Genomic DNA, 23,746 nt, shown 5'->3' with positions numbered 1-23,746 from the left:
GGACATGATGGCTAATTACAAGTGTTGAAATTATAATTTGATAGTTTTATTGGATTGAAAGTGATAGAAAATTAAACTGACCAATCTTGGAAAGTGTCTCTCTTTTTATATTGGGCCAATTAATTGGAATCATAGTAGCTAATTAAAGCCATCGGTCTGAGCGATGATCTCATTTTCGAGCTTTGAAACGCTAATTAAGCTTATCAAGCTTATTAAGGTAACAAACAAGATGGATAAACCAATACAATTGTATTAGTTAAAATTGATTAGCTAAAAGTTAATTGAATCATGATTATGTTCAAAGGATCTCTAATTTATTCAGTAACAATGATAATCGTATCACTGTAACTGCAATTGATTCTAATTGTTACTATGAAATTTCACAAGAGATTCTTAATTTCAAATCGGTTCATTCTGGAAGATTCTGGTAAGGTAAGGCCAATTCTCAATGGACATTGGTCATTGTAAACTGGTCCTTTAGGTCACTTTAACCCGACAAAAGAAACAAAGTTGTTTACCATTGAAAAGATGCAACTAAAATACCATTCCAACTAATTCTTCAATAAGAATCTTTTCATTAGACCAATCTGTTAATTGTTCCGATGATGAACCGATAATCAATAAAAAGTAATCATTTCATTTTCAATTGTACTGATTTTTAAAATTTAAAACAATCTTCCTATCATTTAGATGGTGAATGATTATTGATAGATTCAGATGATCTCTATTGATTAGTGATTCTATTGATTAAAATACTAACTTGGTAATTGTTTAAGTTGATTGATTAGTTGAGACTCTATTAAGGTGTTCAAATGGTTAATTAATGGTTTAATGGGAAAAATTAATTTCCACCCTTGCGAGACAATCCAACATCTTAACTGTTTCGTACATGTTTGTTAATTAAATTGAGTTGAGCTAAATTGTACTTTAATAGTTTAGTTTAGTATCATTTAGGAGTGAAAATTCACCTTAATTATCACAATTAGGAAGAGAAAAAGAGATGATTAACAGTTATGGAAATAATTACAACAATTAACTGAGAAATGAAAAGAGAAACCAATGAGCAGTATCAATGAAGATTCTGGTTAACAATTTAAAAAGAGTTTTTTTATTCTTAAATGATTAGTTGATTGTGTTTCTTTCCTCTGTGAATATCAGTTAATTGTGAAATTCATCTAATTGTTATCTAGATCAATCAGGGTTAAGATAATTGTACCCACAAAAAATGGATCACAATTAAAATAAACTAACAAGAATTGAAAATTTAAATGTCAACTTTTTTTGTGGGAACAATTATTTTATTTCCTTTGGTCGTTTAATCAACACTGTGATTTATTAATTTGTTTTGTGTCATTTTAATTGTCGTGAATATAATCTTTTCATCATTTAATCTAATAATCAATGTCAATTTGTTAAATGTTGATATTAGTTTGATGTGATAATAAACAATTGATTTCATCTGGTTAGTATCAAGAATCAGTTGACACTTAATAATATCATGAAATAAAAGAAATGAAATCAATTCAGTGATAATTATCAATGAAAATGATTAGTGATATTTACGTAATAATAATAATTTACAATGTTTGTTGTTGTTATTGATGGTGAACAATTTAAATTCAGTTTGTCAGTTGGAGTTAAAATTTAAAAGGTTAGTTGATAATAAATAATGAACATATTGGTTACCAGACAATTCAACGGATTTTGGTTTCTCTTCAGTTTGAATCTTGGGTTAGCCTTAAAAAGTCCGTTGAATTTGAGAGGAAGAGGTGGGGTGGAAGATGGAGACAGGGAGGGTGGTGGTGGAACAAGAGAGAAAGCGGGAGAAAAGAGAGAAAATGATATTCTCTGTAAGAAAAGAAAGAGAGACGACTCAAAGAGAGAGAGAGAGAGAGAGAATGAGAAGAGAGAGAGAGCAAGAGGCCGGTGAGTCGATGAGATGCTTATTTTCACTAGAGAATAGAAAAGACTAAGGTGATGTGAATGGAAGATGATGAATGAAAGATTTAATTTTGTTCGTTTGTAAGTGTTTGTAGATTTAAATCGATATTCTAACAAAATTGTTGTCATTCTGAGTTCTAATTGTGTTTTCGATATTGTGTTCATCTTTATATACTTTCCGGGTAAGAATTGATAAACAAACCGACTGAGTGTTTGTTGTGATTTCCCTTTACGTTAAGCTTTTTTCAGCCTCTTTTGCGAGTTAATTGTTTCGTTTTTAAAATCGAAAATTCGACACAAAAAAAAAGGAAAATGTTACCTTTAGACTCTAAGGATGTGGTTAAGAAACATTTGAATTCTACATCAACTGTTTACTCTAATTACTATTACAATTACCAGCCCAATCTGAATATCGATGCTGATATAATTGCTAAGGTGAAAAAGGATAATCGAGACAAGGAAAAGGAAAGAATCGCCCGATTAAGACGAGAATTCAAACAAGATTTGTCGAAATCGAAACGAGCCAAATATTCATCCGCCTCATTATCAGTCAATCGGGTTTTTCGAGATCTCAAAAAATTGGCCAAAAAGCACCTAACGAATGTCCAATCGTCTTTTGATCATATTCTTCTTTATAAAGTAAGTACATGACAATCTCTCGTTGATTGTTGACAATGTTGCTGTTTACTATTAATTCATTTTGATGGTTCATTGAGATAAATTGTGTTAACAATTAACAATCTGTGAGTGATGTTTATGTGTTGATTGTTGAGACATGAAAGCTAATCAATAATCTGAGTTGAACATATTGTTGACATTAACTATTGATTTTTACATCAACGATAAACAGATAAATAAATTACATCCCATGTCATCATCATTGATCAGTTGGTTTAATATTAATTATGGATTTATGGTTAATATGATGATTTATGATTAGGTCCCCTGTTTGATTGTCTATTGATTATTATGGTTCATGAGTCAATAATTATCTTTCATTTACTTTAATCTGATTATATTTTCATCTCTATCTAAATTTGGTTTACTTTCAAGTGATTATTATAATTATCGTTTCTGTTTATTTACTTTAGCGGTTTGTTGTTGTAATTGTAAAATTTAGCTTAATTGTTTCATTCTGATTGTAGTTTTTAGTTCAAACTTATATTCTGTTTATTTATATTGTAATCTCCAATGATTTACTTGTCTTATATTCATCATCATCATATAAGCATCAGGATTGATTTATATTTGAATAATTTGTTTGTGTTCACAGTTGAATAACCTAATTTAGTTTTGATCATTGATTTAGTTTTGATTATCGATGGTTAATTTCTTGGGCGGTGGGTAAATAATAATAGAACGGAAAAAGATACAGTTTCCGTTTTAATGATCATGTTAAACATAAACAATCAACTATTCATGATGATGGACAATCATCAAGTCTTATCACCATGAAGATCAATGATTTATGGTGGAAAACCAAATGATTAGAATTGTGATTATGATTCCTAATGATTTCTACCACCATGAGAACTCAATCTCTCCCTGTCTCTCTCTCTCTCTCTCTCTCTCTCTCTCTGTCTCATAACAATTGACATTGAACGAGTAACAACAACAATTTAATTTCCAAGTAAAGTCAAGGTTTCAACTGATTTTTCCATGATAATCTAATGATAAATGAAACCGTTATAATCTAAAGTTCAGATATTCAAAGGGCGATGAAGGAAATAACATTGAGGGTGGAAAATAGAGAGAGAGAGATGAAGATAAGAGGAGGAAATAAAACCCACGCACTAGAAGATGAATTTTCAGGAATCATGCTCCACATCCTTTCAGTAAATATCATCATTCTCATCATCCTAAGAGGAAGATAATCTCTTTCTTTTTACGAAAGGAAACCCTTTTCTTCATCTTCTCATTCCTATTGATCCACTTGAAATTTTGTCTCTCTAGTAGATTGACACTAAATCCTTTTTTTTATCAACAATCAATCAATACAATGACGTAACTTTTAATTTTCTCTAATTAATCTTCAACTAATCAATTGTTTTTCCTTTTCCTCTTTGTTAATTCAGTTTGCAGGAAGCAGTTTTTTCAGTGGATTTGAAAAGTTTCAATAGGATGGATTAAGATTAACGCCAAAGTGTAACATTTATCGTTCTCGTCTTTCTGGATCATCTATGTAATTAATGCTAATCAATTGGATTGATTGGATTGTCAATATTTCTTATAATCACAAAATCTGCTCATAATCAATGATTATCGATACAAAATTTAATCGTTATCATCTCATTTCTTCATTGATCATAATCTAATCGCTATGTCAACAGTTATAAGGAAAACTAATCTACTTTTATTTGCCTCAAATTGTGAATTAATTTTAAAATCTTGGAGTTTAATTTTGCGTAAAATTAATTGTTAAGAATCATGATTGATTTGGTTTCTTTTCGTTAAGCAAAAAAAAAAACAAGTTACTGAACTTAAACTAATTGCAACTCTTATTATACGATTAAATTGCGCTAATTATCAATTGTAATAGACGCTTTTTCGTTTTCTGTTACAATTAATTGAAATGTATTTTCTATGGGACAACAATTAATCTATTAGAGTAATTATTGTTTTGTATTGTGTTCATTTTCAGTGAGAAAACGAAAGTAATTTACTTTAAATGTATTGTAATTTGATACAATAAACAGAAAAATAATAAAATGTTGATTTTCATTGTAAAATCAACTGAATGGCTATTCAAATGATTGAACAATTTTCCATGTGATTATTTATCAAGATGCTTACAAGACTAATTATAGTATTATTATACATAAGAATTAACAGTTTCTAGAACAATTTTATCAATTTATAAAGCAGCGGATCGGAAAACTTTCTGTGAATTCAAGGCTGTGTCTAGAGATTCCAATCTTTCTCGATATTGTTTTGTGGTCTCTTCGAATGATCCATCTCGAGTGTAGGAATCATATGTTATCGGCGGAAAAGCTAACCTTTCATATTGTTGTTCAATCCATTTTTCCTTTTGCTCACCAGTGTAAAACATTTCCGGAAGAAAATATCGATCGAAAATTCCTAAGCTAACCTTGGGTTGAATATAAGCCGTTGCACCCATCAGAAAAGCAGAAAAAGCACCAAACCCTAGGATCATTTTCCAATAAATCTTAGTGACCGGAGTTCCATAGATTTGCCAGAAAGGTGGTTTTTTCGGCCATTCTTTGTCGAATCGAGGTTCGGGTGGTTGTATAAGAGTTAAAGCTACATTGAATATTTTCCTAGAACGACTTGGATTATTGCCAGTATCAGACATTACGATTAACTAATTACTGACTTTTACAAGTCAAACTGAGATGAGAACAAAAAAAAACAGAGAACAAAAAGATTTAATGAAATTAGAGTTTTGATCGACTTTAAAAATCAAAATACTTACATTAAATTAGTAAAGGTAAATGTTCACCGGTTAAATTAATAGTAAATTGTGTTAAAAACGAAATAAAATTACAATTAACTGATTGTTGGAAAACAAATTCTCACATTTTTGAACCAAAACAAAGTCTATTTGAATAGCGACTTTTGTGAAAATAACATTTGCTTATTTTCACTGATAATTTTTTCTGCTCTTGATGTTGTTTAACTTTCTTTGGGTTGATTGTTAATTATTTTAATTTGTTTCTATTTTTATGGCGGTGACAATTCACACCGATTTGGGTGATTTAAAGATCGAACTGTTCTGTGACCTTTGCCCGAAAACATGTGAGGTAATTTTGAAATGGTTTCTTTGTTTTCTTTTTGTTTTTAGAATCAATGATTTCTGATGTTATTGTTTTTCTGTTGATTCGGTTTGTTTACTTTTCTTAAATAACATTAATTGTTTTTGTTTTTTTTTTCGTTGTTCTTTTTCAGAATTTTTTGGCCCTTTGTGCTTCTGATTATTACAATAATTGTCTTTTCCATAGAAATATCAAAGGTTTCATGGTTCAAACTGGTGACCCAACGAATTCTGGTAAAGGAGGAACATCTATTTGGGGAGGAAAATTTGAAGATGAATTAGTTGATTCACTTACTCATAATGTTCGTGGAATCGTTTCCATGGCCAATAGTGGACCGAATTCAAATGCATCTCAATTCTTTATCACTTATGATAAACAATCACATCTCGATATGAAGTACACAATATTTGGAAAGTGAGTATTACCCTTTACCATATCAGTAAATGTCACGCAACACTAACAAACAATTTACTAATCATTTTGATGATCTCTTTCAGAGTAATTGATGGATTTGATACTTTAGATGCATTGGAAAAGATTCCTGTTAATAATACGAAAAAATATCGACCCACAATCGAGATCAAGATTAAAAGTGTCACAATTCATGCAAATCCATTAGCAGGTTAACAATAACAATTTTCCATATGAACAAAGTACAAATCAAACTAATTAAACATCCATATCGTTCACATGCAAATATCGGACAATCAAATTGAACAATCAAACAGTTTCTTCAATTAATCTATTCGCACATTCAAATTGAAATGAACAAAGGTCCAATGATCAGCTGTAACTTTTTCCTCTTCTCAATCATCAATATAAACAAGTTCTTAATCGTTAATCATCAACATGATAATCCTGAACTTAATTGAATCTCTTTTCATGAATAATTGCCTATTGAATTAAATGAGGAGGTTAATTCATAGTCTTTAACATGAAATCATCTCGAGGATTAAGAAATTACTCAAATTTGATTAATTTGATTGTTTTGAAATGAAAACTTTCAATTCAATTTGGTCAAGAACAAATATTTAATTATTTAAATTATCATCATGTTGATTTGAATAAGTTGTTAATATTTTTTTTTTATTCATATGACAAATTACTTGTTATAAAGTAAATTTCTTGTTTCTGTTAATTGTTATAAACAATTTAATCGCTCTTCATATAAAATTTATATTATCGTCGTTGTTTTTTTTTCTCAATCGACCTTCATTTAGTGTTTACAATTAAGAGAAACAAAAAATTAACCATATATATGAATGAACGATAAAAAAATTAATAATAATAAAACGATGATGATCTTGCAATCAAGTTCAATTGATTAGGTCTTCAAGGAAGTAGCAAAAGATAATCAAAGTAATCAAATAGTTAACAAGGTAGGAAGAATAAAGTAATTAAAAGATTAAATTGATTACATCAGTTATATGACGATAATATCGTATAAGAATATAAATATAGTTCGATTAGAAGCAATTGATTAATTGTTAATTCCAATGGCAATGAATTGAAACACGAAACGAACGAGAAAAAAAAATCAAATTTTCGAAAAAGTGAAAATTTTAACAATTTGTTAACTTTTCATTTCTTCTTCCAATCAATTGTTAATTTCGGATAAATCAACTAATCTTTGATTAATCATTAACAAGATAATATATTGTTCGTTATTTGATTTTAGTTAATTTGATTGGTCCAGACAAGTTAATTATCATCAAAATAACAACAATTGAATCAGCAAAAGTGAAGGTGAGTTTTTAGCATCAACCTTGGCCGAAATTGTTTACTTTCACTTTTCAGATGAAACTTTAAATTGTAAAGAAAAATACAAATTGAGTGGTCATAATTAGTGGTCATTTTGTTGTTACTAATCGAAATTAACAGAAAATTTAAGTTAATAACAATCAAAAAAGAGAAAAGAATATTTCTCCTTAATTGTAACACTATTGTTTATCATTTTAATCTTCTCTCTCTTTCCTTTTCATCTTGATTAGTTAATTGTAGTTTAATTTAGTTTCTATTTCAAGGGTTGACCAATTTAAGGAATAGTTTTCCTGTCCAAGGTTTTAACTCTCGCTAATTGTTGTTGTTGTAATTATCTTGATTTATAATCTTTGTATCTTTTTTTTGTATTAATGAATTTCAATCTAAGAAAGTAACAATTATTATATTACCTGATTGTCCTTTGATTGTTTTGATTACTTTGGGTTAATGATGTTGATTATAACATAACAATCGTCTTCTATTTGTAGTTAAATCATTAGCATCGTTTTATTCAATGGTAAAACTTTGATGAGGCCACTTTTTTTCCCGATCAAATCAACATTAATTGTCTTTATAATAATGAAAGAAAAAACTTTCACTAAGTTTGACATGGAAAACAAAACAAATGGTCAAAAGTTTACTGAAAGAGAAACTGACCATCCAAATCAATGTCGATTAAAATTCAATTAAATTGCCGATAATAATGAATGTAAAGGTCAGTTGAAAATTTTCGATTCGATTATTAATCATTTCCAATTGTTGACCAAATGAAAAGAAGCTATTTAAAGGTAGCAATAGGTAAATAAATAGTCGAATGTCATTGAAATTAAGTTAATGTTGTAAGAAGGCGAAAGAAATGATAACTAAAATCATCTTGAAAGCTTAATTGCTGATTAATTGTTGATTAAGGACTATTGAAGAATATCTTGATTTGACCTTGGACAGTTCGAGAGATGATCGTCATTATTTTCCATTGTTAATTTGATTCTCTCAACTGGTCAAGTAACGGCGTTGGTGTTGTTGGGATGTAGGCGAAGTTTGTTAATCGAAGGACCGATGAAATCGAAAAAATCGAAGATGATTAGATATTCCATAGAACAATTAACTCTAATGAGTTTTGGACAACAAATAGTCAATTGAGATGAAGATTTAAATGTGAACACAAAGATTTGGAGGCCTAATTTGTTATCGAAGTGTAAATATGAAGTTACCTTTTTCGATGATGATGATTAAAGGGCTTGAGGATAATTAAAAATAAATCATCACGATTTAAAAGTATTGCGAAAAATTACCTTGTCCGATTTATCGTAATTGAATTTAATAAGAAGCAATCAACTGACCAAGGAAGAAATTAGAGAGAGAGAGAGAGAGAGAGAGAGAGAGAGAGAGAGAGAGAGAGAGAGAGAGAGAGAGAGAGAGGTAAAACCAGAAAAGAAGATATTAAGAAGAAAAAAGTTCTAAAGAGAAAAAGAAAAAAAATGAATTAATCAACAATAGAAAACAAATATAAGTTATTGGTAAAATTAGTAAACAGGTTTAATGGTTCAAGACAATTAGTTAATTATTGATGATTAACTCTCTTAAAAATGTTTCCTTGTTTCTTTAGTTCTCAAGCTAATCAGTGATTCTCACCAATGTTAATATATGATAATTACAGCAACGAAAAATTAATTCAATGAACAATCAAAAGGATGAGAATGATGAAGATAAGAGGAAGGGAGAACTGGAATAAGGTGAAATTGGAAGAAAAGAAAGAGAATTAGAAAGAGAGGACAAATAGGCGGGAGTTAATTAGGATGAATCAGGGTCGCAATTCAATTCTAATTGTTGATTTCGTTCATTTTTATCTCCAATGGTGCGAAGGGGAGAGAGAGAGAGTGTGAGTGAGTGAGTGAGAGAGAATTGATGACGAGGGTGAGAAAAGATTAATAGACTTTGGATTTAGTATAAAAAGAGATTGAAATTCAGTTGAAATTCATCAGATTCAATTCTAACCATCAACAGTTAACTTGAACAATTTAATTCTATTCTTAATTTTGAGAAATCAATTTCTATTCCTAATCAACCATGAAGACTTTTATCATCGCCTGTGCTCTTATCGTCATGTTAACCGTCGCCTCAGTTTACGGTGAAGAGGATACTCTTCAAGCCGCTGAGTCTCGATGTAAGTGATTAGTTAATTGTTCTAAATTGTTTCCATTTAAATTTTAATTTTCTCTTTGTTTTAATCTTTTTTTTTACTTAGCTTATGGTGGCTCACGAGGTGGATATGGTGGCGGACACGGTGGTGGATCTAGAGGAGGTTATGGTGGTGGACACCGAGGTGGTTCTCGAGGTGGATACGGAGGTGGATCTCGAGGTGGTTACGGTGGTGGACACGGTGGTGGATCCAGAGGTGGATACGGTGGAGGTTCTCGAGGAGGTTACGGTGGTGGTCATGGTGGATCACGAGGAGGTTATGGTGGTGGTTCACGATCAGGTGGATACCATGGATAAACTTATTGACCATTTGATAAAAACTCTTGATTCTCACTCATAATACTCAGGTTTTAATTCATCTTGTCTAATTATCTGTTTCCTGTTTACTTCCTCACCTTCTCACTCTTCCGGTTTTCTTTATCTCTTTCAACACTCAGAACTTTTTTTTTCATTAAAAAGAAGACGGAAAAAGATCTCGTCGACAATCAAATTATCCTAATTAAATATTTTCCTTCTCTGTTCGTTACAATTAATGTACTCTTTTGGAAAAATTAAAAGAATAAAAGAACTATTTTGATTGTAATCTAATCGAATTGAACAATTAACAGTCGATACAAAAAACTTGAACAGTTTTCGCAAGTTAATAGATCGAAAAACTTACTAAGGATTCGAAGACACTCAAATTTCGTTTTCGATTCGATTCCTTAAGGATCTAAGAATTTCATTTAGTGAATCAGCCAAATTACTCATGAGAAAAATTTCAATAGTAATTCAGTTAATTATCATATTCGATTTGTATTTAATTAGCAGGTTTAAAGACTAATCCAAGTCCAAAATCAAGGTGAAAGTTCAAGATTGAAAGTGCCACACTTGATGCGTATCATTAACAGTTACAAATAATAAAAATTTTCCAATAGAAAATTAAACAAACTAAACTAATTAAACATCCACATTGTTCACATGTAAATATCGGATAATCAAGTTGAACAATTAAACAGTTTCTTCAATTAATCTATTCTCACATTCAGATTGAAATGAACAAAGGTCTTGATCAGCTGTAACTTTTTCCTCTTCTCAACCATCAATGTAAACAAGTTCTCGATTGTCTATCATCAATTTACGTTGTTTTGTGTTACTTATTTTCCATGTGATTTAATTAATGGACAGTTAACAATTTCCTCAGGTGTAATTCCCACTCTCATCGACTGGTGACCCTTAGAAGTGCCTCTAATTACCTCTGATTGGGTTGATTCATCTAAATTATTTTCCTCTGTTTCCTATCTCACTGTGTCTCCATATTGAAATAATCATAATGAGTAAGAAAAGATCAAAGATCTTACTGGCAATGTCCATTCTCGTGATAACAATATTCATCTTGATTCAATTCATCTTCCAACGGACAAATCTTATTCCCCAATTACCTGCATCTCTCATTTCCGAACCATTAGAATTGAAAAGCAGTGAAAATCCAATGGTAGTTGAAGATGTTGTTGATGATCAAAATAATAACAATAACATGAAAGAAATAAGCAAAGGAGAACCAGTTATACCCGATGAACCCATTCAGAGTCAAATGGAAGAGGATTTAGTTGTCCATGATGAGGATAAATCATTAATCCACCAATCTGATCAATCTTCAATTGTAATTGATCAACTAAATGTTTCCCAAATTTTACAAGATGGTTTCATTGATGAAAAGAAATCTGAATCCAAGGAAACCAATGAGAAACCAGTAGAGTTACCTAAGGTAAACCTCCAGGAAAACAAACCAGATATTAAACCAGAAATTGAACCAGAAATTGGACCAGAAAGTAAACCACAAATTAGACTAGAAAATGAGCTCGAAATTGGTGAAAAAGCTAAATTGGCTTCCAAATCAAAGGAATTTACGATAATTCTTTGGACTGATTTCTTCCAAACCAAGGATTACATCCAAAACTGGCAGTCTAATTGTGATTACACTAATTGCCAATTCACATCTAATCGTGATTCTTATCATGAAGCTGATGCTCTGATGTTTCATTCAGCAGATATAAAAACCTCTGATTTACCAACAGGAACCAGAGATCCTCAACAGCGATGGATTTATCTTAATCACGAATCACCGTCTCACACCGTCTTCCAACCAGTAGCCGCTCTCAATGGGTTGATTAACTGGACTGTTACCTATCGCCTCGATTCGGACTTTTCGTTATCTCCAGTTTTCCTTCCGCTCGAATCGGTGAAACCCGAGTTATCCATTAACCATTATCGACCTGGAAAGGTCGCCTGGTTTGTCTCAAATTGTAAAACACCTTCAAATCGCGAATCTTATGTAGATGAGCTTAAGAAATACATACGCGTTGATATCTTTGGAACCTGTGGTAACCTTACCTGTTTGCCGAAAATGTCCGATCAATGTTACGATACTTTGAGCCAAAAATATTATTTCTACCTTTCCTTTGAGAATTCATTGTGTCCCGATTATGTAACAGAGAAATTTTTCTCAATCTTGAACTATCCAATTGTACCAATTGTTTTCGGTGGTGCTGATTACTCTCGAATAGCACCACCTAATTCTTATATTGATGCTCTTTCTTACGATTCCCCAGCCAAATTGGCTGATTATCTGGTCCATTTGATTCAAACTCCAGAGGAATATGATGTTTACTTTAATTGGAAACGATATCATTATCAAACATACTCTCATTATGGTTGTAAAATTTGTTCAGCTCTCAATCAACCCAAACAATCAACTAAAACGTGGGATCATTTATCTGAATGGTGGTTTGAAGAGGCACCATGTAAACGCTGGATGGACGGCAAATTAGTCCCATGGAAATCACCCTGAACAATTAACATCTCCCTCTAATCATTTCCCATTAATTTAATTGATAAATTTATTCCCATCTGAACAAAGATGCTCCTGTTGAATATATTATCCAAATGATTTATTGTATTAGTTAAAAACACCATCAAAACTTTTAATTTTCATCACCTCATCACAATCACAATCACACCAATAACCAGCTATCGAGTTGATCGTAATCAAATTTGATTGAATCTCCCTCATCATCAATCACAACCCAAGACCAATCTTTAACCACTCATCTAACTTATTAACTAATTGTCTACAATTGAGTCAATAAAATTTGTGTACAATTTAAACTTCCAATTTTGATAAAACATATATACTTCCTGTAATTCATATAAATCCTAAATTAACTGAAAACAACAACCAAATCTAATCAATGTTAACATCCAAACAATCATAATTAATTTGTTCCTATTAATGTTGGATTAAAGCAATTACTTGTCAATATTTTTGATCAAAAAGCAAGTATATTGTTAATATTTAAAATGTGCTCTGTATCTAAATTGTTGGCCAACAAATTGGATCAATTTAAATAAAAGGTAAAATCTTTCATATCGATTGATAATATTTTTTTTATTCTAATCATTATTATTACGAATAAATTATTACGATAAAATAATATTTTCTCCTTCCGAGAAAAATGTCCACAGAATTGATTAACTGAGAGTGAGAAAGAAATATAAGAAGTTAACTGAATAGATTATCAACAATCAAATGTATATTATATTTCCATTGATAAATAATATCAATTGATGATGAAGAGAGAGAAAAAAAAATCGATTGTTAATGTTAATCATTAGATGAGAAATCAATCAAAAGTCTTGTTAGTAACTTAAATTGTTCCCCAACGCTATTGTCCGATTGTTACCTTTTTCCATCTCAATCAATCCCTTTAACTGTGATTACTTTTTCTGATCAATTGATCATTTGGTTAGTTATTCTAATTAGTAGGAAATGGTGACCAATTTCATTGAGAAAATTAACCAATGATTAAATTTGATTTCTCACTAATCAATGAGCGAGTGAGAGAGAAACAAAAACCTTAATGATTTAAGTTCTTGGAAAAAAAAATGGAAAACAAACAAAGAGAATCGAATTTTTTTCTCTCGATTATTGATTGTGATTAACTGTAAGAAGACATTTAAATTGTCAATGGATTGCTTAATTATCTGTAAGTAATTGATTGTCTAGAAAAAGAGTTAATTCTTTTGTGGAAAAAAAAAGAAATGATTATTTTAATAGGACAAGAATGGAAAAAATTTTTAGTATGAGATTACAAAGGGAGTTTTATTTTCGTTTAATTGTTACGATTAAATTTGATTTTTTTTCGCTTGAAATTCGTTGATTGTTGTCATCAATTTTGTCTCGTTTATGGTTATCATAAACATCATCATTAATGTTGATGATATTTGTCTCACGCACATTCAAGAGACATTATTGTCTAATTATAATAAAAGTTTATCCTGATTCCTGGGAGTTCATAGTTATCAACATGATATTTTAAATTACTTGGAAGTTTAAAAATGTCGTAATTATTATAATTAATTAGTAGTTGGGGTTAATGTTCAAAAGGAGGCAATTGACTTGGTTAGGAGATGAAAAAAACTGTTCAAATACTGTACACAATGAAAATGATTGATCAATTTAAGGTATTAATAATATTGATAATAATAATTGTAATAATCCTTGATTAAGTATATTAGTTGATTGAAATTGTTTGTCCGAGAGCTCAAGAATCAATTGATTGTTTTTGATTTCTCTTCAAGAATCGACTTTATCCTTAATTGATGTTGCTTCTTTTGATGAACTGTCATTAGATTTATCATCACTTTTAGAATCGTTGCTTTTGGTTTCCACTTTATCCTTACCATTGGTGCTGTTTTTATCAACTGAATTTGAATTGTTACTGTTAATTGTGTCATTATTATTGGTATCATTAGTATTTCCATCACTTTCTTTGGCTTTGTCTTTTGATTCATCAGTAGTTTTTTTGTCCTCACTCTTATTACTATTGGAACCTGTTGTATCATCACTACTGCTACTTTTTTGACTAGACTGTAAGATGGAAACAATTAGTTAATTAAATTACAAATTTCATCAATATATTATAATTTCGGTCATTTACCTTTTCTCCTTGAGCTTTGGCCTGAACAGCTCGAGCTTTAGCAACTTTTTCCTCTATTATTTCTTGTCTCCTTTCTTCCGCTTTCGCTATTTTTTCTTTAATATCATCAACTGTCGGAATCGAAGCCCTTTGCTCCTCTAATCGTGCCAATCGTTTTGGTGGATGTTTCTTAACAATTGATTCTTCATCTCCGCCGCCATCGGTCACCGATGGATCGATTGGTATCTCGAATGCAACTGGTTTGGGCACTAGAACAAAACAAAAGACAATACAATCAAAAACGGACCAAATCTAATTCGATAGAAAAGTTGAAAAATTTAACTCACTGTTACCTGGAGTTGGTGGTCGATCGGATACTTTATTATTATTGTCTTCTTGGGCTATTGAGTCCAGAATTTTGTTCTTTTCATTGATACTATTTTGAGGTCCTTCTGATGTTTGAGTGGCTTTTGCTGCTCCACAACCCATTTGTGTGATTAAATCCGAGTAGCAAACAATGAATCAAAATTAAAAGTTAAATCAAGAACAAAAAGTTTCACTTTAAGAATATTGAGAAAGTTTCACCAATTCTTTGTAACTGATTAATCCGCTTGGTGAACGATGCACAAAAAAAAAGGAAATTGATTAAATTAAGTAATTACCACGCGAATTACAAAATAAATCAACTAAAAAACTTTGATTGAGACCAGAATTGGTTGAACAATAAGAGAGAAACAAAATCCACCGATCAAGAGGTAATCAAATCTGGTAAAGGAAAATAAGACGAATTGAATTATTGAATTGAGTTAGATAAAATATCTATAAACAAAAGGTAATATATTTTGTGAGAGTGAGCAACACGAAAGAGAGAGAGAGAGGGAGAGAAAGAGATGAAAAAAATATTGAAAGAGTAGAAAAAAGAAAAGGGAGAAAAAGAAAAAAAAAATCTCTATTCTTTTCCACCTTTGGCTCGTATTTGTGAGTGTGCATGTAGATGATATATCAATAGATGAATATATTATTCTGATGTTTATGATGATAATGATGAAAGAAGAAAAAAAAATAATCACTTGAAGAATATAAGAAAACGATAAGGGTTATTCACATTTAGAATGGACTATCAGGTAAATTACAGGTAAATCAGTTTTCTTTTTTCTCCCTATTTATTGCCACCAATTCTGTTATTTCTTCCTTGTCCACCTCCAATTTCTTTCTTTTCTCTCTCTCTCTCTCTCTTTCTATTTTCTCTGTGTTCCTGTTATTAGAATGATTATTTTAATAATCCCACCTTTGGCTATTCTCTGTATTACTTCCGAGTCTATCGACTCCTCTCTCTGTCTCTTTCCTCCTCCTCCTCCTTTGAAGGTGGTGATATGTTGACATTTCCCGGTCACTCAGTTACCATGGTTAAAATGAGGGAAACAAACAGGTAACCTGAGCGATAAGTTTTGTAAGTCCAACTTGAAGTAACAGTTAAACTGTTACAGTTTGTAGATTGTCGATTGGATGCTAAAGAGATGAATAGAGAGAAAAACAATTAGCAAAGAAATTTTTTGAGTCATTAATTAGTAATTTTAAGATGCATGCAAATTAGAATTGATTTGCAAATCCTCTATTTCTGATTAGAAGATGAACAAATTGTGAGCGAATTTGTTTGATAGAAAATTTAATTTCATACCTTGATTGTCTTTAAATTATCTTTTTTCTTCGTATTTAATTTTCTTCTGACGAAATGGTACTTTGAAAGAATTTTTTCTATGCTTTAGATTTTTCGGTTTACTGACTAACATTTGATAAACTTTTTCTTTCCATTCTAATAACTCAGATGATTCTCGAGATTCAAGTGATTTCCAATGATATTCAGGCCAATAACTCGAATAAATTGATTTGTAAGACTCTTTGATTGTATCCCATTCCAAAATGTCCAATCTTTCAAGGTGAATACACAACTTTTTCCATGCTTCAAGATTTTCTTTGTTATGAAAGAAATCAACAAATTCCATGAGGATAGTACAAGTATAACGAGAACCAACTTTACAGTAATCCAACATTTCAATGATTAAAGGTGAACAAGGTGAAAGTTGAGCAACTTTATGAAAACAATCCTCAATAATTTTCTCTGATTTTGGATCGGCTTTTTTATATTTTACTGTAAATGGAAGAAATAAGAAAAGACAAGATGAATTAGAAACATTTCGAGAAGAGAAAAACAGGAAAAAAAAACAAATACAAACCTAAGAACTTGAATATGTAAATATAAGCGTTTAAATTGTCACTGTTAAGATCTTTGTAGGCAATTAGACATTCGAGAGCTTCATCAATCTCATTATTATGAATATAAATGTCAAGAATACGAGGAATTAAAAAATCTAAAGGACCGGGTTTGTTTTTTAGAATTGTTTTCCAAATGTTAACAACTTGATCCAAAATCATGTAATTTTGTTGTGATGGTTGATATGAAGAGCTTAATTCATCAACACAAACCATATAATCACAAAGAGCCACACAAGAGTTGGCAATTTGTTCAAAAATGTCTTCGGTTACATAAGTCATGGTCCTTTTTGCCCAAACTGAATTGTATTCACTTTTGGCCTCCTTGTAGAAACCATTGCCAATAAGGTTGGTCATGAAATCGGCTAGAATTTCATATTTAATACAACAGGATTGGAAAAAATTTTTCAATAGAAAAGACCAAATGTCATTTAGTTTAAATAGATTGTAACTCATTTCGGTTGACATAAGGCAACAGATTATATGGAAAACGTGATCCTGACTCATCCTCGGATGCCGGGTAAGGGTGGGTAATAGTGTTTCCACCTTCCAGATAAGGTGAGAGCCACATAGAGAGGCGATTAAATGGTGTAAAGGTTGTACATGGATTAGTAAATTATATTCAGTATCAACGATCTCAGCACTTTTCAAATAGGCATGACGATAAACCCTAATTGCATCAGAAGCCATTACAATGAGGTTTCAACACAACGTTAAAAAGATTAACACAACAACCAAACAGAAACAAGTCCAAGTGCAACAAGAATAAAAGCAAAATGCAGAAAACAAACAATTAGAGAAAACAATTAACAAAATGAATAAATAATTAAAAAAAACAATCAACAATTAACAAGCAAAAAAAAAGACAATCAAAAAAAAGCAAACACGTTGAGATTATTTTAAAGATTATCAGCTGATTATTGGAGTGAAAGAAGAGAAAATAATCTAAATGATTGGGTGGTCACAATTAAGAAGAAGAGAATTTCAATATTTGTCAATTAATTAAAGAATTACAAGATTAGAGATGACAAATTGTTTGAGAATTAATTGGATTTGAGGACAAAAAAGAAAAGAAAAATTATCAATAGAATTTGAATTTTATTCTCTTCTCTCAATTCGAAAAAGGCGCTTCCATATTATGATGAATTCTAATTGGCTGATGACGTATTTTTCTCAAAGAGAAAATTATTTCTTCTAAATAAAATTTGTATTCTAAAAGTGGAAAGAAAATTTTTATCATTTTTTATTACTCATTAATTGTATTGATCTATTTTAAATTTTATCCTGACAATATGAACAATTTACTCATTATCAATGATCATTGGACAATTAATTTCTTTTCGTCTGTTAGCAGTTTAAAGAATCAAAGAGTTTTATCCAAAAAATAAAAGGATTTATTGTTTGTGTTTCTCTGTCTCTCTTTCTCTCTTTCTTTTTACTTTCCTTTTACCTTTCATTTAATTCATTTGCTCTCTTTCTCTATCTTTCTTTTTTTACATTTTTCTTTCTTCTCTCATGTTTTTTTTTTGTTTGTCGGCAGAATAAATTCACAGTTTTTTCTTTTACATTGTGAATTATTCAAGTGTCTCTAGAGTTACCACCGAGAATTTGGCTTTTTTTGGCGACTAAAAGAAAACCCGTCACCTTGTGTATATAAAATTTTCTCCAAGGGGCAAAGAAAAAGATCTCGCAATTTATTTATCAATACCAACCCCTGACCCAGAGATTAAAGAAAACAAGAGAAAGAGAGAGAGAGAGAGAGAGAGAGAGGTGATAAAGTGAATTTTTTCAAGTTAACCCTGTGTTCATGATCATCACCATCATTTTAATTTAATTAGCTGTCATCTTTCATCTGTCAATTGTAAATCTTATTTTTTATTTTTCGTTAAACAATCATGGCTTGTGTTGATGTAGACATGAATTCTCCTGTCAAATTGGAACAAGTGGAGAGTAAACTTGATACCACTGAGATACCAATCTGTGAAAGTGATCCTAATTTTGCAGTTATTTGTTCATTCATTGAACAATTTGGTTCATCTCTTGATCTACATTTGGACATAGCCCAATTAAAATCTATGTTAGAAACCAATGAGAAAAGTAAGTTAATAACTCTTGATGCATTTCTCATTCTCTTGTGTGTTTATTATTACATATTCTCTGGGACTTATACATGTTGTTTATTTCTTCAAATTATTTTCTCCTGTCATTTTTCTTTCAATACATGGAAAGTATCATTACGTTATTTATTAATTATTCTCTTTTTTTTATCATCTCTTTACAGCTCCAGAAGAATTAGTCGAGTTACACATTAAACTTCTCAGAAAAAGACGTAAATATATTCAACGGGACAAATGGGAAAGAGCATTAGTTAAATTTATCTCAGAATATTCTAATGTCGATGCTTGGGAACTCGAAAGATATGGATACAAAAATGTCAATCTCGGTATCAGACTCGCTGCTTTCAAGGTGAGATTTTAAGCCTTTTTTCGTCTCTTTAATTTGGTTATCTGACAATTTATGTGACAAAATTTTTATACCTACTGTTTCACTGTTACTCGTTATTTTAGAATCTCCTTGAAGCTCAATTTGATTACAATGCCAAATTTAAAACCGGTATCAATGCTATGGAAGCTCAATCTCTCCGTTTGGCTCCCATAGGAAGGGATATTCATGGTAACCAATATTGGTTTCAACTTGATTCTGAATTTTGTTTAAGACTTTACCGCGAAGAGCCGGATGATGAAAAGTCTTGGATTCTTATTTGCAAGTAAGTTTGAATAGCTTTTGATGTTTAATTGGAACCATTAATTTATTTTTCTTTTCTTTTCTTTTTTTTCTTCAGAAATAAAGTTGATCTCGAGTTTTTAATCTCAAGCCTACAAACACAAACTCTTGACCAACTTAAAGATTCTACACCAACGAGCGAGCATACAAGAGAAAATGATGATAGCAATTTAATTTTTCCAATCAACAGTATAAAAGATGAACAATATGAAAAAGAAAGGTCCACTTTCTCATTCGACCAAAAGCTTATTCCCACTGAAGAATTGAAAAGTGAAAACTCTAGTGAATTAACTGATTACATTAAAGATGAAGTGACATTATCTCATGATAATCATCATCCCACCCAGTGCATCGTGAAAAGTGAATCAGAAAATGATAATCTTTCTAAAATTGATTTAAAATCAATCGGTCAAGATTGTAAACAGCAAAGTCATCAACTTCCTAAACTTTTCTTACCAGACATTAACTTCCAAAAATCAAGTGCCCCCGCTGAAATCGACTCCGAAGTTCATACAGTTCTCAATAACCTTTTAGACAAAATATCAACTAAAGATCAATTCTCATCACAAAAAAAGCATTTGGAAGTGAACCTTCAAGATATAACAGATTTATGCAATCAACTCTTAGATCAAGTTTGTTCGAGCTTCCAACAACCTATCTCATCAAAATATACAAATGAAGATCTTGATGAACAAAAGCCAATCAATTTACTCGAGTCTTCGCCATCCACAAATTTAATTGAAGCATCTAATGGACAAGAATCAGGAAACAAGGAGCAAAGTGAAGATGAAGATTTAACACCATCAAGATCGACATTTTCTAGTAAAAAAAGAGGAAGAAAATCAAGAAGAGGAGGAAGAAAAACACAAAACCAAAATAATCGAAGTTTTGACGAAAAATCTGAATCAGAGAGTCAAAATGCAACCGAAGTACAAGTTCCAATTGAAGCAAAACCTCAAAGTGGTAGAGGGAGGGGAGGAGCTGGTAGGGGTAGAGGTCGTAGGGTCTCAATTCCAGAGCTTCAAATTATCGAAAATGCCGAAAGATCTCCATCGCCACAACCAATCAAACGTCAAAGTCGTAGGATACAAGCGCTTCAGGAGAAGAAAAATGCTGAACTCGCTGAGAAAGTGAAGCGGGAACAACAACATCTAGAAGAAATGGCAAAGAAAATGCAAGCAAATAAAGTTAAATCTCAGGAAAATAGCTGTGATAGCTTCAAAAGTAAAGACTCTCGAAAAAGCAGTTACAATACTGAAGAAAGTTCGAGTGAAAGTGATCAAGTTTCCGAAAAAAATCGATCTAAGAAAAAAAGAAAAAAGAAGAAGAAAGGAATCCCCGGAAAGAAAGGCTGTCCATGGGATAGTGCCGACTCTTCGAGTGAGCCGAGTGAAGAGGAAGAGGAAGAAGAGATAGAAGAAGAAGAAGACGAAATACTCCAATTTGATGAAAATGAAGACGAATTCGCTTGCGAAGAACCTGAGCCTGATGCTGAACCAATTATTCTCAAAAGAGCAAGAACAGCTAAAAAAGGTAAATCTAAACCCAAGAGATGGATTTTCTATTTAAAATTTTAATGGTCTAGCTTTTTAATCAAGACTTTATTTTAATCGTAATGTTTGTTTACCTTTTTTACAGTCAAAGAAAAAGCTCCCGACCAAGAGTCAAGTAGTGAATCAGAAGAGATTAATGATGATACACCTTGTCAACGTTGTGGCAAATATGACCATCCAGATTGGGTTAGTTATCGTATTTTTGACCAAATCACTATTTCAGCTATTTAATTACATTAAGACTTACCTTTGTAATGATCTCGTTTTTATAGATTCTTCTTTGTGACAAATGTGACGTCGGTTTCCATACTGCATGCCTTAGGCCTCCACTAATGTCAATTCCTGAAGGGGATTGGTTTTGTCCACCATGTGAAAATGTAAGTGACCAAAATTTATATCAATTTTTGTATTTTCTAACGTTTTTTTTTCATCATTTAATTTTAACAGAAACTATTAATTGAAAAACTACAAGAGCGCTTTGAAGTTTTATCAAAGGCTCTCGAAAAGAAGGAACTTGAAGAGATGCGTAAACAACGATTGAAACAAGTAGAACTTAGTCTGAACCAACTTTTCAAACCCAAGCCCGTTGAAAACCACAGGAAATCGACTGAAGAAAGAGAATACGAAGAAAAACCGGTTAAAAAATATTCTAAACGATTTTCTGATGAAGAATCTGATATGGAAAGAAGTGATAATGAGTCAGATGGAGAAAGTGACGAAAGTGAATATTTATTATTACGATCAGCTAGAAGTCGTAAAAAGATCAGTTATCAATTTACTGAGTACGATGCAATGATTAATTCAGCTATCCAAGATGAAGGTTACGATGAAGTGCCACAAGATGTACCTTTCGGTCAATCAAGAGGTAAAGATATGGCTACGATCGAACAAGCCTTGAAACAACAAGAAGCTGAAGAAAAGGAGAACGAAATGGAACCAGAACAATTTAATATCGAAAATGAAGTAGACTCAAAATCAGAAGATCTCGTGCAACCTGAAGTGGATGAGAAAGCAGAACCAGTTAACAATGAAGAAGAAAAGGAAGAAGAGGTGGTTGATGAAGATTCTGACTTTGAGCCTCAGAAGCGAAAAAAAGTAAGAAGACAAGCGAAAAAACGACGTTTAAACGACCTGGAAGCTCCTTCAGAGGACGATTCGGACGAATCTTTCAAAGGTGGATCTGATACCGAAGTAGAAGATGCGTCGGAAGAAACTTTGGAAGAATCTTTAGACGAAGAAGAAGAAGAAAGTAACGGCTCTTGGAAAAAGTTTAGAATATCAAAAAAATCTAAAGGTAGACGTGTCAGAGGAAGTAAAAAAGGAGGATATCGACGAGACGATTTTGTCGTTGATTCTGATGACAGTGAATATGAAGCTGGTGGACGATCTCGAACTAGAACCGCAGCTAGAAAACGTGTCAGTTACAAGGAGTTTACATCAGACGAAGAGGAGGAAGAATATGAAACAAGTAAAAAACGTAAACTGAGCGGTTCAGATACAAGTGATGAAGAATGGACTGAAAATGATGACGATGACGATGTCTAATTAAAACACCAACGCGTGTGTGAGGAACATCAAAGTAGCTCTGTACAGGATTTAAGGAAGTGCATGCGATAAAGTTAACAACCCACTCGATAAGTAAAGTTAAATGAAATCTATTTGTTTACACGATGAGACTTATTTTAATTCATTCATGTAATCACATTTAACTGCTCATCGATTTTTATATAACACAATCTACTATTCCTTTACTCGCACAAACTTTCCACTTGAAATCATCATCTCTCAGGCCGAGCCTAAATTGATCATACGGGCAAATTTAACTCGAAAGCAAAATAATAAAATTTGTATAATGAACTATTATTATTAATATTGATAATGAAATCCAAATCTAATCGAGTTTATAAAATTAATTGATCAAAGAATATTTTACAACAATCCAAGGCAACATTTAAACAAATTGTTTGTTTAAACTTAAAGAAAAAGCTCAAAACTCAATCTCGAGGTCAAAGAATTGACTTGAAAGAATAAAAGAAAAATTTATAAAGGAAACTTGAGTCCAATTCTATGCCGATTTAAATAATCAATAAATTCTTTTCGAATATGATATTTAATCAATCACATTGTTTCTATTTAATTTTTGTGATTGAAATTCTCAGATCATGAACATTTCATCAATTAAATGACTCTGGTGGTGATGGAAACGATTGAAGTGACAGTTCATCTGAATGTAATTCGAGTAAGAACCAACGATGATAATTCATCTCTCGGAAAATCAAAATGAGACAGATCGAAATCCACAAGGAGATGATGACATTTCCTCTTTAGCATTTTACTTAATCTCTTCAACCGACCGATTGCAGGCCAAGGAAATGCCGCTGCTTGAGGCCACCGCATCTTTCAAATGCTCCCTAATCATCCACACGAGCTGAACGTTTGTCCATATCAGACAAGAGATGGTCCATAAGTACTTCGTCCAACTAAAAAGGGGAGACCGACAATTCAT

The 23,746-nt window shown here is 31.4% G+C and overlaps 7 protein-coding genes across 13 annotated transcripts; 5 read left to right on the top strand and 2 right to left on the bottom strand.

Moving 5' to 3' along the window:
- Positions 1 to 1,805: 1,805 nt before the first annotated feature.
- On the top strand, positions 1,806 to 4,702 carry LOC128389041 (uncharacterized). The gene is made up of 2 exons (XM_053348553.1): positions 1,806 to 2,580; positions 4,017 to 4,702. Exons 1-2 carry the CDS (start codon positions 2,254 to 2,256, stop codon positions 4,059 to 4,061), a joined length of 372 nt encoding a protein of 123 aa, XP_053204528.1. The 5' UTR covers positions 1,806 to 2,253; the 3' UTR covers positions 4,062 to 4,702.
- On the bottom strand, positions 4,653 to 5,535 carry LOC128389030 (uncharacterized). The gene is made up of 2 exons (XM_053348541.1): positions 5,375 to 5,535; positions 4,653 to 5,289 (listed from the first exon to the last, which is right to left on the bottom strand). The coding sequence occupies exon 2, from the start codon at positions 5,252 to 5,254 to the stop codon at positions 4,796 to 4,798; it is 459 nt and encodes a 152-aa protein (XP_053204516.1). The 5' UTR covers positions 5,255 to 5,289; positions 5,375 to 5,535; the 3' UTR covers positions 4,653 to 4,795.
- Positions 5,536 to 5,543: 8 nt separating this feature from the next.
- Positions 5,544 to 6,555, top strand: LOC128389020 (peptidyl-prolyl cis-trans isomerase-like 3). Its single transcript, XM_053348531.1, has 3 exons — positions 5,544 to 5,702; positions 5,848 to 6,128; positions 6,212 to 6,555. Exons 1-3 carry the CDS (start codon positions 5,625 to 5,627, stop codon positions 6,339 to 6,341), a joined length of 489 nt encoding a protein of 162 aa, XP_053204506.1. The 5' UTR covers positions 5,544 to 5,624; the 3' UTR covers positions 6,342 to 6,555.
- Positions 6,556 to 9,444: 2,889 nt separating this feature from the next.
- LOC128389057 (uncharacterized) lies at positions 9,445 to 10,257 on the top strand. The gene is made up of 2 exons (XM_053348569.1): positions 9,445 to 9,639; positions 9,721 to 10,257. The coding sequence occupies exons 1-2, from the start codon at positions 9,543 to 9,545 to the stop codon at positions 9,969 to 9,971; spliced, it is 348 nt and encodes a 115-aa protein (XP_053204544.1). The 5' UTR covers positions 9,445 to 9,542; the 3' UTR covers positions 9,972 to 10,257.
- Positions 10,258 to 10,498: 241 nt separating this feature from the next.
- On the top strand, positions 10,499 to 13,086 carry LOC128389050 (alpha-(1,3)-fucosyltransferase C-like). The gene has a single exon (XM_053348562.1). It carries the CDS (start codon positions 10,987 to 10,989, stop codon positions 12,502 to 12,504), a length of 1,518 nt encoding a protein of 505 aa, XP_053204537.1. The 5' UTR covers positions 10,499 to 10,986; the 3' UTR covers positions 12,505 to 13,086.
- Positions 13,087 to 13,727: 641 nt separating this feature from the next.
- LOC128388978 (GATA zinc finger domain-containing protein 13-like) lies at positions 13,728 to 17,934 on the bottom strand. 7 transcript variants are annotated; one of them, XM_053348499.1, is made up of 7 exons: positions 16,867 to 17,811; positions 16,311 to 16,781; positions 15,921 to 16,141; positions 15,295 to 15,397; positions 14,980 to 15,105; positions 14,654 to 14,901; positions 13,728 to 14,583 (listed from the first exon to the last, which is right to left on the bottom strand). In XM_053348499.1, coding segments are annotated over exons 5-7 (543 nt in total). In that variant the 5' UTR covers positions 14,981 to 15,105; positions 15,295 to 15,397; positions 15,921 to 16,141; positions 16,311 to 16,781; positions 16,867 to 17,811; the 3' UTR covers positions 13,728 to 14,289. The 7 variants fall into 7 exon arrangements, 3 of the variants coding, with proteins under 3 accessions (XP_053204474.1, XP_053204467.1, XP_053204457.1); XM_053348492.1 differs by having other exon boundaries at positions 14,986 to 15,397; positions 16,867 to 17,814; XM_053348482.1 differs by having other exon boundaries at positions 14,980 to 15,397; positions 16,867 to 17,813.
- A 196-nt stretch (positions 17,935 to 18,130) lies between these two features.
- Positions 18,131 to 23,354, top strand: LOC128388970 (remodeling and spacing factor 1-like). Its single transcript, XM_053348455.1, has 7 exons — positions 18,131 to 19,000; positions 19,185 to 19,369; positions 19,471 to 19,670; positions 19,746 to 21,220; positions 21,326 to 21,426; positions 21,513 to 21,617; positions 21,688 to 23,354. Exons 1-7 carry the CDS (start codon positions 18,799 to 18,801, stop codon positions 22,783 to 22,785), a joined length of 3,366 nt encoding a protein of 1,121 aa, XP_053204430.1. The 5' UTR covers positions 18,131 to 18,798; the 3' UTR covers positions 22,786 to 23,354.
- The last annotated feature ends 392 nt before the right edge of the window (positions 23,355 to 23,746 follow it).

The sequence above is a fragment of the Panonychus citri genome, unplaced genomic scaffold (genome assembly GCF_014898815.1).
Source record: "Panonychus citri isolate SS breed McGregor unplaced genomic scaffold, ASM1489881v1 Contig00007, whole genome shotgun sequence".
Classification (NCBI taxonomy): Eukaryota; Metazoa; Arthropoda; class Arachnida; order Trombidiformes; family Tetranychidae; genus Panonychus; species Panonychus citri.
Note: the sequence above shows the minus strand (reverse complement) of the source record. Positions and strands in the feature narration are given on the sequence as shown.

Bases quoted from the DNA above. Each gene is read 5' to 3' on its own strand.
- LOC128388970 (XM_053348455.1), top strand. From the start codon at position 18,799: ATGGCTTGTGTTGATGTAGACATGAATTCTCCTGTCAAATTGGAACAA. The intron at 19,671-19,745 runs GTAAGTTTGAAT...TTTTTTCTTCAG, and splicing joins TCTTGGATTCTTATTTGCAA to AAATAAAGTTGATCTCGAGT. The intron at 21,427-21,512 runs GTTAGTTATCGT...TCGTTTTTATAG, and splicing joins AATATGACCATCCAGATTGG to ATTCTTCTTTGTGACAAATG.
- LOC128389020 (XM_053348531.1), top strand. From the start codon at position 5,625: ATGGCGGTGACAATTCACACCGATTTGGGTGATTTAAAGATCGAACTG. The intron at 5,703-5,847 runs GTAATTTTGAAA...GTTCTTTTTCAG, and splicing joins TTTGCCCGAAAACATGTGAG to AATTTTTTGGCCCTTTGTGC. The intron at 6,129-6,211 runs GTGAGTATTACC...GATCTCTTTCAG, and splicing joins AAGTACACAATATTTGGAAA to AGTAATTGATGGATTTGATA.
- LOC128388978 (XM_053348482.1), bottom strand. From the start codon at position 15,121: ATGGGTTGTGGAGCAGCAAAAGCCACTCAAACATCAGAAGGACCTCAA. The intron at 14,902-14,979 runs GTGAGTTAAATT...GTTTTGTTCTAG, and splicing joins ACCACCAACTCCAGGTAACA to TGCCCAAACCAGTTGCATTC. The intron at 14,584-14,653 runs GTAAATGACCGA...TCCATCTTACAG, and splicing joins CCAAAGCTCAAGGAGAAAAG to TCTAGTCAAAAAAGTAGCAG.
- LOC128389057 (XM_053348569.1), top strand. From the start codon at position 9,543: ATGAAGACTTTTATCATCGCCTGTGCTCTTATCGTCATGTTAACCGTC. The intron at 9,640-9,720 runs GTAAGTGATTAG...TTTTTTACTTAG, and splicing joins TCAAGCCGCTGAGTCTCGAT to CTTATGGTGGCTCACGAGGT.
- LOC128389030 (XM_053348541.1), bottom strand. From the start codon at position 5,254: ATGTCTGATACTGGCAATAATCCAAGTCGTTCTAGGAAAATATTCAAT.
- LOC128389050 (XM_053348562.1), top strand. From the start codon at position 10,987: ATGAGTAAGAAAAGATCAAAGATCTTACTGGCAATGTCCATTCTCGTG.
- LOC128389041 (XM_053348553.1), top strand. From the start codon at position 2,254: ATGTTACCTTTAGACTCTAAGGATGTGGTTAAGAAACATTTGAATTCT. The intron at 2,581-4,016 runs GTAAGTACATGA...TTGTTAATTCAG, and splicing joins ATCATATTCTTCTTTATAAA to TTTGCAGGAAGCAGTTTTTT.